The sequence below is a fragment of the Canis aureus genome, chromosome 3 (assembly GCF_053574225.1).
Source record: "Canis aureus isolate CA01 chromosome 3, VMU_Caureus_v.1.0, whole genome shotgun sequence".
Classification (NCBI taxonomy): Eukaryota; Metazoa; Chordata; class Mammalia; order Carnivora; family Canidae; genus Canis; species Canis aureus.
The window spans coordinates 76,149,190-76,162,120 of NC_135613.1; the positions used below are offsets into that span (position 1 = coordinate 76,149,190).

The 12,931-nt window shown below is 46.5% G+C and overlaps 1 protein-coding gene across 1 annotated transcript in view; it reads left to right on the forward strand.

The window, feature by feature from the left end:
* Positions 1-11,100, forward strand: part of GRIK4 (glutamate ionotropic receptor kainate type subunit 4) — a 382,506-nt gene extending 371,406 nt beyond the window's left edge. Inside the window, 3 exon segments of the mRNA XM_077893889.1 lie at positions 4,173-4,291; positions 8,160-8,388; positions 8,391-11,100. Coding sequence (XP_077750015.1) covers positions 4,173-4,291; positions 8,160-8,388; positions 8,391-8,707 — 665 coding nt within the window. The 3' untranslated portion in view covers positions 8,708-11,100.
* Positions 11,101-12,931: the final 1,831 nt, after the last annotated feature.

The following is a 12,931-nucleotide window of genomic DNA, read 5'->3' on the forward strand; positions in this document are numbered from 1 at the left end:
TAGACGCTGGGAAAGCAAGACCGGGGGGTGTTTCAGTGACTCATGCTTTCTCCACGCATCCTGTTAAAACCTCAGCTCCTCTGAGAAGCTTTCCCTGCTCTGATCAGACTTATCCCAGCACCTATCCCCTGTCTGTTTATAACCCTCCCCCATGCCCTTGCACCTGCCGGGGACCTGGGACGGTTGGTCCACACTGTGGATTAGTCATTGTTTGGTTCCACTTTGGCCAAGCACTCCTGTGCAGTCTGGGCTATCTGCCTCTGTGACCAGGCCGCGAGCACCCGACAGGGGCTGTCACGCTTTACTGTTATTTCAAGCAAAATTTAATTACGAGTGAATACATTTCACAGTATGGATCCAAAGCTTCTGATAATGCGGGCTTCTACATCTGAGAGGTCTTTATCCTCTTACTTTCTGTTCATTCTTTCCACAAACATTTATTGGGCTCATATTATGGGCCAGGCACCATGATTGTGGGGTTAGAGAGTTGAACAAGACCTGGATCATCTGCCTCAAGGAATTCCTGGTCTGGTGGGAAATCCAGATATAGCACATTAAACTAGGGTATTATTTCATGCAATGTTAGAATGATTCCCAGTGTATTATCAGTGAAACACCAAAGCAGGATAGCTAACAGAGCCAGTAAGATCACAGAAGGCAGCCTGGAGGAAGTGATCACTCAGCTAAGTCTTACAGGAAAGGTTCAGGTTAACCCAGTGTGTGTCTGGGGAGTGAGGGTGGGCTCCAGGCAGAGGTGCTAACAGGAGTAAAGGTACAGACGGTAGGAACAACAATGCTGTGTGCTGGGAACTGTGAACAGTTACTAGAGATGTGTTGCAGTTAGATTTTGCTTTTTGGAAAGATCACTCAGGCCAACCCAGTGGAGGGTAGAGTTGAGTTATACAGCTACGAGCAGGGCATCATTTCCAAGGTTACTGAAATAGTCCAAGCAAGAGATGGTGGGAGCCAGAACTTGAACCAGGGAAGAGGTCATAGGGATAGAGAGAGAAAGGTCAGAAATTGAAAAGTATGTAGGAGGTAAAACTGGCAGGACTTGGTACCAGCCAGTGCAGGAAGGAGAGGCAGGAGACCAAATTCAGGGAAATGAGGAGAAAATGTGCCTTAGAGCAAGCAAAGACATTGAGGAGGTTGCAAGAGAGCAATGTCTTTATAAAAAGCCAAGTAGGGAGTGTGGTTGGCAATGCCAAGTGCTACAAGGGGTCACTTAAGATGAGGACTGGAAATTTTCCAATAGGTTAGAAACGCAATGTTTGTTGGTGACCTCAGTGTGGGTGGTTTTAACGGCACAAGACAAAATTACACGGAGTGATGAGTGAATAGGAAAAATAAAAGTGAATTCAGATAGAACCATTTTCTTCTTCAGATACCTTGGGCCTAAAAGCTTTTCAAGCATCCAAAATTATGTCTGAGGTCTGAAAAAATGTATTAGCTTCAAAATGCAAAAAAAGAAACTGCAAAATTAAATTAAGACATGTTTAATTAAATATCTCCAAAATGTAACATTGTTTCGACTTCATTAATTTTTAAATTTAATATTCATAAAAACTCCATTACATTTAGAAACAATTTTTTGGTTAGGTTTTTCTCCTTTTGCAAACATTCCCTTGTATGCACAACGATTGCTGAGAAATCACAGCCAATTATAAATTAACTGTTGCTTGCTACTCAGTCACATCACAAGCAAAATTTTAAAAATGCACTTAACATAAGATGTGGGTGCATTTTCTTGTACTTGCTTTTATGTGAGCTGGGGCCTCCAAATGTATGCGTCTTAAGGGCTTTAAAATGTCTTAAAATAGTTCTGATATAGACAACTGTTTCAAAAAGCTTGGCCAGGGAAGGAAGGAAAGAGAAAGGGAGTTCACTAGACAGAATGGAGAGGGAAGGAGGGCTTCTTATTTTTCTTTAAGAAAGGGAAGCATGTGAGTACGTGTCAGGAGGGTCAGGGTCATGCTGAGAGAGGCAGGAGAAGCCGCTAGAGTCCAGATGCCGGAACTGGCCCCGCAGAGAGGACAAAACAACCCCTCTGCAGAAATAAGAGGGGGAGGTTGAGGCCTTTCAGGGGAATCCTGGTCTTTTTTCCCTGTATCAGGCAGAAATGTCCCAGAGAGATCAGAGAGTCTTATAGTACCTTAGCAGTCACTTGGGGACTCCATTTACCAGGACAGGTGGGCATCCTTGGTCACTTCCCCTTCACCGAGGCCCTCCAGCCAGCCTTCTCTGCAGGGGCCAGCTGGAGAACCTAGTTCATCCATGATGTTCAGATGCACATCCCGATACCCATAAACCTGCTGCTGGAGCAGGCTCCAGAACACCTCAGCCAGGTCCTCTGTGCTGTCCCTTTCTCAAGTGTCCTTTGTGTCTGCCCCATTCACATGGTTCATGATGTTCCCATGGTCAAAAACTTTCTGCCCCAATGATTGCAGGTTAGAGGGGCAGGTGTTCTCATGAAGCCCAAGCACCTCCCTCCTGGAAAGCAGAAATTTTCTCCAAACCATGTATGCCTTCCCTTAGGATTGAGTTTTTAAATATTCTCCTATTTTTGGTTATTTAAAATAGAGGATCCGTATTTGCACAAAAGTCAACCATGTAGACCTGCTGACCAAAGTACAGAGCTCTATTGATGCATTTGTGATGTGAGCCATGGTAGCAGATGATCAGCATAGGCCAGCACTGCACTGGGCTTGGCTGTTGTAAAAGCAAATCAAAAAAGCAATGGACATCCACTTGAGGCTTTGTGCAAGGGGACCCAAGGCATCCTGAAATGGCTAAGCAGGGCTATTTGTCCAGCTTTCCAAGGCGCAGAAAATAGTGTCCGATTTCTGCTCCTGAACTAAGCTCGTCTCGCAGTGGTGTGTGAGGCTGGCTTTCCCTGACACTGATATAGCCCCATGTCCCCCTATTGATTAAAAAGACACTCAAACGTGCAAGGGTTCTGGAATAGCATAGGGTGTAAGCTATCCTCTTGGCATTTTCCTGGATAAAAGATGTTTTTTTTATTTGATTGTGGCCCCTGTTGAATGAGGGTCTCATGGGCTTATGACACTGCCCAAAAGTTTGGGTCTCTCAGATCCCAAATAAAGCATCTAGTTATTTAGCCAAACTCAATGTTTGACACTGTAGAAATGAACAACCATAACACCCGACAAATATTTACCAAGTATATAAGATACGCCAGGTATCATGCTAGGCAGTGACGATACAGTTGGAAACTATGCCTGACTTCAAGGAACACAGTCCTGTATATTGCTTCAAAAAATACTAATCTGCAAACTAATTTTAGGACTGGCTGGAAAAGAATCACCTGTGAAATGTATTTTAAAATGCAGATTCCTGGGCCTCATCTCCAGAGATATGGATTCAAGAGGTCTGGTGTGAGGACCAGGAATCTGTATTTTGAATAAGCCTCCCAGGTGGTTCTGATGGCAACCACTGGTCTGGAGGGATGAAAAAAAAAAGTTTTAAGTGTCTAAAGTATTTTAGTAACCTGTTGACACAGATACATAAGTGGAATTTTTTCTATCCAAAATTGGGTTAAACAACTACTTTATATCCAGCAAACCCAGTCTTATAGATTGACTAAATTTTTTATGGAGCATCTAGAATTTGTAGGTATTTTGGTATCATGTCTCTAAATCAAATGTTCACGGACTCTCTTCTTTTTTAAAAAAAAAAAATTTATTTATTTATATTTTTTAGAGAAAGAGAGCAAACAAGGGAGAGGCAGAGGGAGAGGGAGAGAGAATCCCAAGCAGATTCTATGCTGAGAACAGAGCCTGATGCAGGGCTCGATCTCACGACCCTGAGATCATGACCTGAGCTGAAACCAAGAGTCAGAGGCTTAACCAACTGAGCCACCCAGGCACCCCTGACCCTTTTCTTAAAATGCTGCTCACCTCCCACCCCAGAAGGCTATTTGGAGGCTTCTTACCAGTCTCCTCCTTTTGCAACTAGATCCCCCTCTCCTCTTCTACTGCAGCTATGCCACATTTTTTGCAAAAGAATAATTATATCCCATGCAAGGAATGTGTGTGTAAAGCATCTACAAGCCTCAAGTTCTGGTTGTGTAAATGGCTTTCAGCATTTCAGTAGAATGATTGTGTCTGGTAGCCCTCTTACATTATTTTTTATTTGCTCTCACTTTCTTACAGGACTGGGAATGGAGAATATTGGTGGAATCTTTGTGGTTCTTATTTGTGGCTTAATCGTGGCCATTTTTATGGCTATGTTGGAGTTTTTATGGACTCTCCGGCACTCAGAAGCTACTGAGGTAAACCTTCAAAGGGGTACGACCTATAGCGTTGGTAGGTGGGATCACGCACCTACAAATGTCATTTCAGACAAAACCTGTGAGATCCCACAAGAGGGTGGAGCACCCATGGGACAGTGCACTGGAAAGAATCCCAGTCCCAAGGGCAAGAGATCTGGGTTAATAATGCTTCATCACTTACTGATTATGCAGCCACAGAAAGTGCTCTTAACCCCTGAGCTTCAGATTATTTTTCCAAAACAGCCCAGCAAATAAATACGTGATGAATGTTTTACACACAACAAAGTCTTATACAACTATAATTTAGCAATGCCTACATTTAGGCAATGTAGTATGTAAAAAAAAAAAAAGAAAAAAGAAAAAAGAAAAAAAGAGGCCAAAGTACCAGGCTACCAGCGCAGGCAATGACTTTGGTTCTTCCATCTTCAGGATGTTTTTGCCTAACCGGTAAAGATGTTTAGAGATATCCCAATTCATATAAGGCCAAGAAGTCCATCTCCCTTCTCAGGGATCTTGAATAAGCTTAATTCTCCAAACCTGTGGCTCAGAAACTGGGTTAATATGAATTTCACGCAGACCAAAAAGTCTGAATAGAAGGAAGAAGACTGGATCCCGTTCTGTCTCCGATCTGCCTCAGAGAAGGGGCAACGATCCTTACGTGCTGATTGCATCATTCAGTTTTTAAAGTACGTTAGCTCCTGTCTCAACCTCTCAACTCCGGATCTTCGTAAGCCTCTTCCCTTAATTGATGTTGGAGAAACAGCTCATAGCAGGACGTGAGTGCACACGAGCCCCTCCTTCTGTGGAGTCCAGCCTCAGGCCGGGCCTCAGTACAGCACTGCCTTCCGGTCCTTTTATTTTTCTATGTTCAGCTTCTTTCCCATACCGCTAGGACTTCCAAACCCTCACCGGCTCCTCATATCCTTTTGCCTCTTCATGCATAAAGGCTAATTTTACCTCCCACCTCGTCATGAAATCAGGACTGGCTAGCCCCAAATTACACCCCCCTCCCCACCTTAGTACTTGACCCACAGCTAAAGCCACCCCTGCAGGCACAGCAGATGCTTCTGGGTATCCCTCTGCTTCTGCCTTGGTCCCTCTTCCCTTGGCTATTCTGGGGTTTTCCTTTTTTCTCCCCTTTATTTTTGCTTCCTGCTCTCTTGCCACAATCTAAAGTTATGCTCAAGTAAATCTGCTAATTTCAAATAATAGCAGTCTTGGGGGGCCTGGGTGGCTCAGTCAGTTAAGCATCCAACTCTTGATCTTAGTTCAGGTCTTGATCTCAGGGTCATGAGTCCGAGCCCCATGTTGGGCGCCATGCTGGGCATAGAGCCTCCTTAAACAAAATAACAAAAAGCCGTGAAACAATAGCAGTGTTACTATTATTGCTCTTGGGCTGTCCTTCCCCTCCTCCAAACCAATGTGATCTGCTGTCTCCACTTCCTGACCTCCCATCCAGTCCTCAACATAGGGCAGTCTGGCTCCTCCCCACTCCGGCACTAAAAGGTCACTGTTAAGAGGTCTAACCCCTCCCAATGGACAAAACCAAAGAGAACCCATTGGGCCTTCTTGTACCTCAGTGTGCCCTTCTGGAAGTGGACAGTTCCTTCCAAAAGCTCTCTCCTCCCTTGCCTTGCCTGACCCCAAGCTTTCTTGGTTCCCCTCCTGCTTCTCCCTCCAGCTCTACTGGCTTTCTCGCTGTGTCCACTCCTAAAATAGTAGTGCCACTTACTCGTTCCAGAAGGCTCAATTCAGGTGTTTCTTTCCCTGCGAAACTTTCCCAGTTCTCCTGCCTTCTTCCGTGGACAAGAGGAGTCGATCATTTGGCCTCTTTTCCAGCACCATTGCATCAAGCACGTACAAACTATGTTGCAATGATTTTTCTGTCAAACACTGCAGTGCCTAAAAGTTGGGACTGTGTCCACCTCTATCTCTGTTTCTCTGCAAAGCGCAGTGCTTGATACATAGTTGACAGCCAATAAACTGTACGTCTGGTCACATGTCATAGATTAGGCAGGTGGTATTGTTTTGGCTGTTAAAGTTATTACTGGAAGCGCAGAGATATTAAGGGACTTGCCCAGAGTCTTTGTTAGTAACAGGTCTAAACAGGCCACATCCCATTAGGTGATACTACTTCTCTGCAGCTGCTTCAACTAGAGGATTTGTGCACATTCGGTTATTCTCAGGAGTTTAAGCAAGGTCTGGATGTGTCTTAAAAACTTCAGTGAGGACTTCCAAGAGCTAACATGAAGAGTAAAGGCTTCATTAGCTGTTTGGCTTATGGTAGAGCAACAGTCGTGTTGACAGAACTGGAAAACTGGAAGAAAGATCACGAAAGCCCAGGTTTCTTCTCCCATCATAGGCTAGGAAAGTGTCCTTCCCAGCACAGAGTAGAGAACTAAACAGAGCGTACATATGCTTTGGAGTAGATGAGGTTTAGGTTCAAATTCTGGACCAGCTATTGATGAGTCGAGTAATTTTTCACAAGGCACACAACTCCTCTGAGCCTCTGTTTCCACGTCTGTGAAATGGGTATGGTCGAGGTAGCAGCCGCACAGGTTCGTGATTCTTTACCCACAATTCTGAAACCGAAAAAGCTTGGAAAGTACCAAGTATTTCATACATCTGATGCAAAAATGCCCTTGGCGGCAAAACTTGCACAGGTCTGAGCCTAATGTAATGTTGATGGTCTTTATCTCCCTCAGTCTAAAGGTATGCGCGTTTGGCTACAGAAATGCTAATGTGCTTTTTTTCCAGTTTTATTGATAAGTAATTGACATCCATTACTGGGTAAGTTTAAGGCATTCAGGATAATGATCTGACTTACATACATTGTGAAATGATCACCACCGTAGATTCAGCTAGCATCTGTCATCTTATACAGGTACCATGAAAAGACAGGAAGGAAAACTAGTTTCCTCCTTGTGTTGAGGACGCTCAGGATTTAACAACTTTTAACATGCTGGAATACAGGGTCTGCCCTAGACCCCACTGGGCTGTGATACACAGTATATTGCATGCGTGTAGTATTACCTCTCTAAAAGCTAAAATATTCTGAAACATAGCTGGACCCAAGGGTTTCATATCAGGAGACTGCAGACTGATGGGGGTGGTGGTTGCTGTTGCTTTTGTCGTTGTAGTGATTATTATCTCTAGCTATAACCGGTTGATCTAAAGAATGAGAGTCTTTGGCTGAGAACAGAATGTTCATGGAGACATGGCTTTTTTCAAGTACTTGAAAGACTGACCTGCAGAAGAGGGGTTATTTATTCAGTGGGCTTCAGGTTACAGATTTAACTGGGATGGATGGATGAAAATTTTGGGGGAGGCCAATTGTGAACTCGGTAGAAGGAAGCACCATGTCATGGCCTCTCTCCCAGTGTGGTGAGGACCTTGTCTTGGGAGGCGTCCAAACCAAGACTGGAAGGCCAGCTGGCAGGGCTGTTGGACACTGTGGGATGGAGGGCGTTCACGTGTTAAGTGGGAGGTGGCATGAGGGGACGGATTGCAAGGTCTTCCCAGTATCTCATACGATTATGTGATCCTGAGACACTGCCCCCCCCTCCCGACCGTGCACCTGAACAGACGGGCAAGGGATGCGCAAGGGATGTTCAAGGGATGCGCAAGGGATGTGCAAGGGATGCGCAAGGGATGTTCAGGGGATGCACAAGGGATGTTCAGGGGATGCGCAAGGGATGCGCAAGGGATGCGTAAGGGATGCGCAGGGGATGCGCAAGGGATGCGCAGGGGATGCGCAAGGGATGCGCAAGGGATGCGCAAGGGATGTTCAAGGGATGCGCAAGGGGCCTGCAGGGGCTGGTTCCCAGGGTCGGGCCGTGACCTCCTCCTGCACCCCCCCCCCCCCCAGGTGTCCGTCTGCCAGGAGATGGTGACCGAGCTGCGCAGCATCATCCTGTGTCAGGACAGTGTGCACCCCCGCCGGCGGCGCGCCGGGGTGCCTCCGCCGCGGCCCCCCGTCCCCGAGGAGCGCCGGCCGCGGGGCACCGCGACGCTCAGCAACGGCAAGCTGTGCGGGGCCGGGGAGCCCGACCAGCTGGCGCAGAGACTGGCCCAGGAGGCCGCCCTGGTGGCCCGCGGCTGCACGCACATCCGCGTCTGCCCCGAGTGCCGCCGCTTCCAGGGCCTGCGCGCGCGGCCGTCCCCGGCCCGCAGCGAGGAGAGCCTGGAGTGGGAGAAGACCACCAACAGCAGCGAGCCCGAGTAGCCCGAGCGGCCCGAGGGGCCCGCCGCGCCGGACCGAGGAGGCCGGGCCGAGGCCCTGGGGAGGCGGGGGCGGCCGGGGCTCGGACAGCGGACAGCGGGCGCGGCTCTCCCGAGCCTGGATCCGGCCGACTGGGGGGATCGCGAGCCCGAGCCGGCGCCCGGGTCCGCGGGCGGGGAGCTGGGTCCCCCTGAGCGGCGAGGGCCCGCCCCCCTCCCTCCCGACCGCAAGGACCCGTCCCCTCCCGGGGCGCCTCTCCCTGCCGCCAGAATTGCAGAGTCTGGGGTGGGGGTCCCTGCGCAGACCCGCCCAATGAGTCCGTGGGATCATCGGTGGGATGTCCCCCTAGGAAGGGGCCGTTGTACCCCGGGTCTAGTTCTTACAGGAAAACACATTAAACTCAACAGGGAAGTTTTTCTTTTCTTGGATTTGTATATTTTTGTTAATGTTCTTTTGTTTTCCCTTCCGCCCCCCTCCCCGCCCTGCCCCCACCGCCGCCCCACTTTTCTGCTTTGTTCTCTTCTCAGTTCTGTTTGTTTTGGGGATGGTGTTTTGGTTTTCGTGTCTTGGAGGGGGAGGCTGGGTTAGGCAATGGAAGTCTAAATAATCCGTTTCTTTTTCCCAAATTTTAGGATGTGGAGCCGCCAGTGCGTCGGATTTCAGGTGCTCACCTCTCTTTCCTGAGTGGGGGTTGGGGGCACCACAGTGTAGGAGGAGGATCTTTGGGAAGAATAAGACGGAAAGTCTCAAAAGTCCATTAAAGTAATTTCTTAAATGCCAAAATCCAATCAACTCATAGTTTACTCAGAGAGACCTTGAAATGCCTGGGATTTCAGAAGTTAATGTCTTTTCTTTCTCTTTCTCCTCTTTTTGACGTTCACTATCACTGGGTTTGATTTTGGTCCTTTGGTGAATGTGATCTCTAAAGAGAGAGGGAGACCAGAATGCATGACGTGTCCTGGAGCCTCGCTTAATTAAGGAGCAGAGTGGGGTGATACATTTTTCCCATACCCTGGCCCTGCCTTCAGATGGAATGTGCTAGTCACAGGGAAGGAGTGGTAGGGCCACCTTGTTGGTATGGGGCAGACTTTGTCAACAGCATCTCTTTCTAACCAAACCCAGTAGCTGCCTATGAAGCCAGACCCCCCAAGGCTATCATGGATTGGGTAATTTCTTTCTACTAGGTGTTGAGACCTGGGTGCAGGCGTGCACATGAGTGTGTGAGCGTGTGCTGTGTGTGTTTATTAAGTGGAAAGACGTTAAGTAATCGAGAATTTGCCACATTCCTAGGAGACAGGTGGAGACTCACAGCTAATACACAGGCCTGGGAACTGGGGACTCCTGAGCCCTAAACTCAGCATGGGCAGAAATCCCCTTGTGTGACTTTGAGTAAAGCATTTAACTTCTCCTCCATCCACAAAATCAGTTACTGATGCTTTCCAGGCTTTCAGATGGCTGCTCGTTACCACTCCTCTTGTGAGATGTTTGCAGGGTCCAGCGCATCAGCTGATGAGAGGGGTGAGGCTTCCCAGCAACTGCTTGACCTTTGCTTGGCTTCGCCAGTTGGGAGTTTCATGCAGAGAGTTTTCATTTTCTGATGGAAAACAAATTCTATGCAACTTCTGATTGTAAACTTAGAAAATTCAGAGAAAGAGAGAATTAAACAGCCCCTACCACCACCTCCACCTCCACCTCCACCACCACCACCTTGAATCAAATTGTCCTCACATTTCTGTTCTGAATGTACTAAAATAAAACCATCTTTGGAAGATGATGAGCTTAATTCCATTTTTTTTTTGTGGGTTTTTTTTGTTTGTTTGTTTTTTGCTTTTTTACCATCTGGGTAGTTGAACATCTTCTGTGTGCCAGGCCAGTTAGTTAGGACTGCCATCCTGGGGACCAAATCAGGGGGACCTTGATTTTTCCAGTAAAGGATGCCAGTTTTGTCCTAGGCTGTCCTTCTCCCTCATGATTTGGATTTTTTTTCCTTTTCTTCTTTAACCATCAAATGATGGCAAGCTCTAAGAGGACACGAGCATTTTTTTCAACCTTGCCTCGAGTCTCGTGGATTTGGTGGGAAGGGCACCGAAGGCCGCCTGACCACGGACCCCAATGGTGCCACACTGTTCCAACCCACAGCTCCATTCCCTGCTTCTGACAATGTGGTCCCTACTGTCGATCACATTTGGGGCGGGGAGGGTTGTTTTTTTAAAAACTCGTTTTTATGAGCAGGATATCTTGATCAATAGCCAACTTTTTTTAATGGATTAGTGGAATAAATGTCCCCATGAATCATTTATAAAGTCTGTTCCTTTCACCGTGTGGAGTAAAGATAAGGCTGACAGTGCTAGACAGTTTCTATTTGCTGCTGGAACTATTGCTACACCTCACTCAAGCTGGTGAGTGAACCTGCAACCAGCTAGTTCTCTTCCTTGGTTTGTCTCCACTTTTTATCTGTTGGTTGTTGGCTTTCTTTTCCATTCTGTATTTTCTATCTGACTCTGTATACTGTATAAAGCAGTTTTTTCTTGTCTGTTTATCTTTCTTCAACTGGAATATTTACAATAAAACAGAAACAAACCCTGAAGTGTTAGTGATGGATGAAAGCTGTTTGGGTTTGGGAAGAATAGTTTGGTGTGTCTTGACATCCAGGTACTCTAAAAGCAATTAAAAAGACACCACTTGGTGTCTTCCCCTCCACCTGCCCTTCTCCCCCCCCCTCTTTACCACCCCCCCACCTCCAACTCCCCACCCCCTTCAGCTCTTTGTGCAGATCCCAGAAAAGTCTAGGTGGCTTCTTTCAATTTGTAGTCCTGGGAGTCTGAGCCAACACCCGTACCGCCCCCCCCTCCACCCCTCAAACGGATACACATGTTAATGAAGTTTGGGATTCTGTAGGGTTTTGTCTTCCTAAATGCACTTTCACAGAATAGCCATCTATTGATACCTAGGGTAACTCTAGTCAGATATCACCCCAGATTCCACTGGGAGCTTGAAGATTACATCAATTAAAATATAATACTTTGCTTTATTTCTTTTAATTGCCTTGCAGGGCCCCAACCGTCACAAGATCTCTACCCCAGAACCCAGGTGGGGTGTAAGTTGAGCATGTAGATGGCCAAAAATCTTTTGGCTTCCTCTAATCCAATGCTCATATGAGAATATTCATCCTGGGAACTTGCCAACCAGCCATCTTATTGGTTAGGTGAGACTGACATATCATGATAAGCAATCCACCTGGGGCCACTCTGTGAAAGTTTATTAGTTTTGGATTCCAAGGAGTTGAATTTTCTTTCGGAATCCAAGGGGGACTTCCCCATGGTGTAGGAGTCAAATACATGAGGCCAGAAAGGGCTGGGACATTTCAGACATGGCAGATTGGTGGTTGGAGTGAAGCTTGAGAGAACCATTTGTGGCTCTCCTGCCAATGGGGTGTGCACAGCAAAGTAAAATAGTCTGGAAACGATAAGGGAGATTTAATTCCCTGACTGGTTCACTCTCTTGGGGTAATAACAAAGAAGCCTGTTTGAAAAATTCAGAGAAGGAATCCTTTCATAAAGATTTTTCTTAAGGCTGGAGCTTCCTATGGGGCCCTCTTAAGACAGAAATTAAACCTTTAGTTGCGTTGAGCTATGAGTTAGTTATTCCCGTGACTTTCTGTAAAAGATGACTTTCTCTCCATGGGCAAGTCCTCACCATTACCCAGAGAGTGTCCCAGTGTGTGTCAATCTGGTCATCCAACAGTATGCCTCAAAAATTGGTGATGTCATGCCTTCAAGAAAGCTCTTCTCATAGAGAGAAAAAGTATATTTTTCTTTATTTTATTAAAATGTATGCTTTATGTAAATATGAATATAAGTATTTATACATCCATATATCTAGATATAAAGAGATATATTCATAGATTTTACAGGTTGGCGTGGCTTCCGGAAAAAAAAAAAATGTGGCCAAGTTTTAGAACTGAAGGGGTCAACCAACCTGTTACAGTTTAAGGACAACCAGGCAAGAGAAGTTCTGGCACTCTTGATAGAACATCACTGCTCAAATTTTATTTAATGCCATCCTCCTAAATCTGAAAAAGGAATGAAAAAAAATACTAATATTACCATTCCACAAATGGCACCAGCGTTAAGAAAGAAATCTACAAAGGCAATAAAACAGAAAACAAGCTTTCTGGTTGAAAATGGCAGAGGAATTGAGGCGCTAAAATGGAAGGGGCATAAAGAGATAGAGCCTATAATCTGTCCAGAGATTAGCTGAGAGCCTGCGTGTAAATATTTCCCTGGCTGGGGTGTACTGGAGCGTATCAGGGAATCTGCCTCATGACTGAGGTTGTGTCTGGGGACTTGACCCTAGAAACGGGCTAGACTATGCAGCGTTCATATTAGGGAGGATGGAGGTCAAACACGTAAGTGCAT